Consider the following 3,486-nt stretch of genomic DNA (forward strand, 5'->3'; position numbering starts at 1 on the left):
ACTGCTGTGGGGGGTGGGAAAGGTAACTGTAGCACCAGCTCTGGCAACATAGGCTGGATTGGAAGCAGCCAGCACTTGGTGTTTGGCTCTGTTAAGGCAGCTCCTTGCACACACCCCTCCCCCAACTCCCACTGCAAAACGTTGCTTACCATTGCCTTAGATCTAAAAAAAAAAAAAAAAAAAAAAAAGAGCCATTGAAAAGTTCTCTCTCATTTCACTTTTCCCGTGATAACCCCCAGCTTCCCCTATACAAGTAGCCATGGCCACACCAATCAGTACTCATTTCTCCTACACACACAGGGAGACAGCTCTCCACAAAGTTTACAGCTAGATTTCCAGTATCCAACGAAGATCTGGGTTTATTTTTTTAAATAGCTTTTAGTCTTTCACTTCCCCAGACTGTTCACACGCTCCCCAAAGGCACTACCATTGAACGTGAAGCCTGGCTATTCTCAGTTAGTCTGAGCACCACAACTCAAGTAAGCCAACAACAACATAACACATTCCAGACGTTTACGAAAACTGCTTGACTATACATGATCACATGCCTATTCAGTACCCTCTGTCACTGTGTCCCTTCTGATTATCTTGTCCTATTAGGCTCAAAAGACTCAAATTCTTTCCCCAAATGAAATGCAATTGAAGCCTTGCTCTTAGCTGCAAGCGTTTTAGAAAATAAGAAGTACAATGCGTGTCATCTACGTACCTACTGGGTAAGTATAACTCACGTGCCTTAGCTGGTATTTTGCAAGTTAAGACAATTTCTTGCCTATCACTTCTGTTGCACCAAACTTGATTACAGGCATATACCTTAAGTGCATAAATCAGTTAAGTGCACAACATCTGTAGCTTGCTGTATAACTTTGCCGTGCTCCTGTTAACTGTATATGAACTACCTGCCTGCTTTGTAACAAGTTCTATTCCTTTAACTATTCCAGAAATAGTGCAGGGGAAGCAGCTGTCAAAGGGCTGCTATCATAAGCCTTGAAAATGGTAGAGTTGGTGAGTTTGAGGGCTGCTAACCCCACAGCACTGACAGCAATGTATACTCACCAAGAATTTGTTACAGCACTGTCAGTACCTTGATATTAGCAGGATCCAAACGGGTTAGTTCCCATCAATTTCAAGGCTTTTAATATCAGCCCAGAAACTGACTAGTAAAGGCTTTTAAAATGAGGGGAATAATGGTCAGTTTCAGGGCAGCTAATATCACAGCACTGTGAACAATGCTTGAAAAATGCATAATGTTATCCATGTTGTGTACATAATGTGCATCCCTCACATTAAATTGAAAGTCAGTCCTGAAGTGATGCGCTTCTACGGAGTACACTAATTTGTAGGCTGGAGGGCCAGTGCAGCTTGAGAACTCTAAGCTACTATACAGATTCAGTTCTAGTTTCTTGCTTCCAAAGCCCAAGGAGACCAAGATGCAGCATGCTCAACTTATAACTGGAAGGTGGGGGAAGAACATAGGAGAGTCACTTGAATGGCTCTGCATATTGCCTAAACAATTTTAGAGCAGCAGAGACTGGGTCACACTGTCAAAAGTATTGCTGACTGAGTTCCAGTTGCCAGGCCAAGCTCTGCCTTTGATCCTACTCCGAAATACTACTGTAAACAAAGGGGTTATCAGGGGGCAACCAGGCTGGATGTGGCCTGTAGACCACATGTTACTCACAGCAGAGTGAACACCAGAAAAACAACCACTTGACTCTCAGATTCAAAAGTAAGCTTGCAGAGCTAGCAAGCCGAAAATAAATGTGCTAAACTGAGCCATTTAGAATCTCACTCTGCTAGTTTATAGTCACTTCCTTGAGTAGTTATAAATTTTATAAGTGAGGTTCAAGTTCTCTCTCAGTAGTTCTGAACCCAGTTACAGTACTGAATTGATTTATCTACTCTCAAAGCATAACGGAGTTCAGAAGAGCTAGGGATGACAGGTCTTAGTGGGCTTTGCAGCTGGGGAGCTATTTTTTCCAGAGACAGACAGGATAGGGAATACCTCACAGCTTTCCTGAAGGAAACCTCGCAAGTCATAGTGCATGTTCTCTTAGCTACATAAGGGATGACAAAAGATAGAAAAATATCTGCTTTCATTTGTCACAATGAAAGACTCCTTCTGGTGCAGAAGCGTTTCTGTGAACCTTAGGCTGATAGTAGACACAGACCTATCTAGCCTAAGCAGGTGTTAGATTTCACCATCACCCTACAGTAACTTTTCAAATGGACCAGATATTGACATGTGGTAGAAGAAAGGATATCTGATCTAAATATCATATACACAGTTACATTCTTCTAGTAGCTCTTTTGAGCAATTCTTGCACGTTTGTCATTGATTGCCTATACCCCCAGTCGCAAGTGGAGAAGCTATTTCCACCACTGGAACCTGATGGACATAAACAAGTCATGCTTCCTCACCCCATCCTTTAAGGGAATTACAGCTCACCAATGCACATTCCTTCATTTGTAACTTATCAAGCATGTTTCAACAAGTACCCAGGGGCTGGGTCTTGACACACCTACTCTCCTTACACAGGAAGAGACACATAGTAGGACAGAATTCAGTGTCATTTGCAGTGGCTTCAAGCGTATTTTTCGAACAGTCACCATGAAGGGTTATGCTGTGCAGGAGTTCAGTTGTTCCGGTTACAAAATTATTTGATATTGGATTTAAATTTTGCTACGTGGGCTAGTCAGCCAATAACCAAAAAGATGACACTGAACTGGTGCAAGAATATAGTGTATTGACTTCTGCAAAAGACAGTGTCTGACAAACATCTGAATCAACTTCACCCACATTTGCTAATCTATAAAGCTAGAAGAGAGAGGGGTTAATTAAATTTTTACCTTTTTCTTCATGGCTGTGCTGGGCATCACCCACCTACAGAATAACAAAAGACACAAGCAGCCTTGTTATATTGCTCTGCTTTTCCTCCCACATCCAAATCTCATCTTACTGCAAAGCAGGAAGAGATCCTTCAGCAAAGGGGAATTTCTCATGCAGCACTGACTACACAGCTGGCCAGGGAGGGCGGCCACAGTTTTGCCCTCCCTGAGCAACACTGGTGACAGCGGACTTTTCCCAAGGATCCTATTTAAAAGAAGCCCCGAACACACCGGTAATAAACACATCCCTTAATTAGACAATTAAATTGAAGCCAGTTCAATGGAGCCTGAGGGAAAGTAACGTCGGGGTGCTCTCAGACAGTCCGCAGCAGCAACCAAACCTCCTCACGCGCGGGCTGAAGCCACCGGTCACCCTCCCCGCCGGCCACCCGGCCTCAGCCAGCTCTCAGCACTGCCCCCGGGACGGCCCCGCGCCGGTGCACGGTGAGCTACGCGCTAGCCCCACCCCCCCATGACCGGTCACGTGCGGCCCCACACATTCGCCCGCTGCCCCCGCCCCGCCGCCTAATGCCCATCACCCCCGGGCCCCGAGCCGGCTCCCCCACCCCCGTTTACCTCCGGCTCCAACAGGCGCCCCCG

General features: G+C 45.4%; 1 protein-coding gene across 1 annotated transcript in view; it reads right to left on the reverse strand.

The window, feature by feature from the left end:
- LOC109300693 (ras-related GTP-binding protein A) overlaps nucleotides 1–3,480 on the reverse strand; it is a 24,526-nt gene extending 21,046 nt beyond the window's left edge. The window contains exons 1-2 of the mRNA XM_019521472.1: nucleotides 3,463–3,480; nucleotides 2,848–2,881 (exon numbers count right to left, since the gene is read on the reverse strand). Of these exons, the coding sequence (XP_019377017.1) occupies nucleotides 2,848–2,874 (27 nt within the window). The 5' untranslated portion in view covers nucleotides 2,875–2,881; nucleotides 3,463–3,480. The remainder of the gene's footprint in view (nucleotides 1–2,847; nucleotides 2,882–3,462) is intronic.
- Nucleotides 3,481–3,486: the final 6 nt, after the last annotated feature.

The sequence above is a fragment of the Gavialis gangeticus genome, unplaced genomic scaffold (assembly GCF_001723915.1).
Source record: "Gavialis gangeticus isolate Ggan-Ray unplaced genomic scaffold, GavGan_comp1, whole genome shotgun sequence".
In the NCBI taxonomy this organism is placed as follows: Eukaryota; Metazoa; Chordata; order Crocodylia; family Gavialidae; genus Gavialis; species Gavialis gangeticus.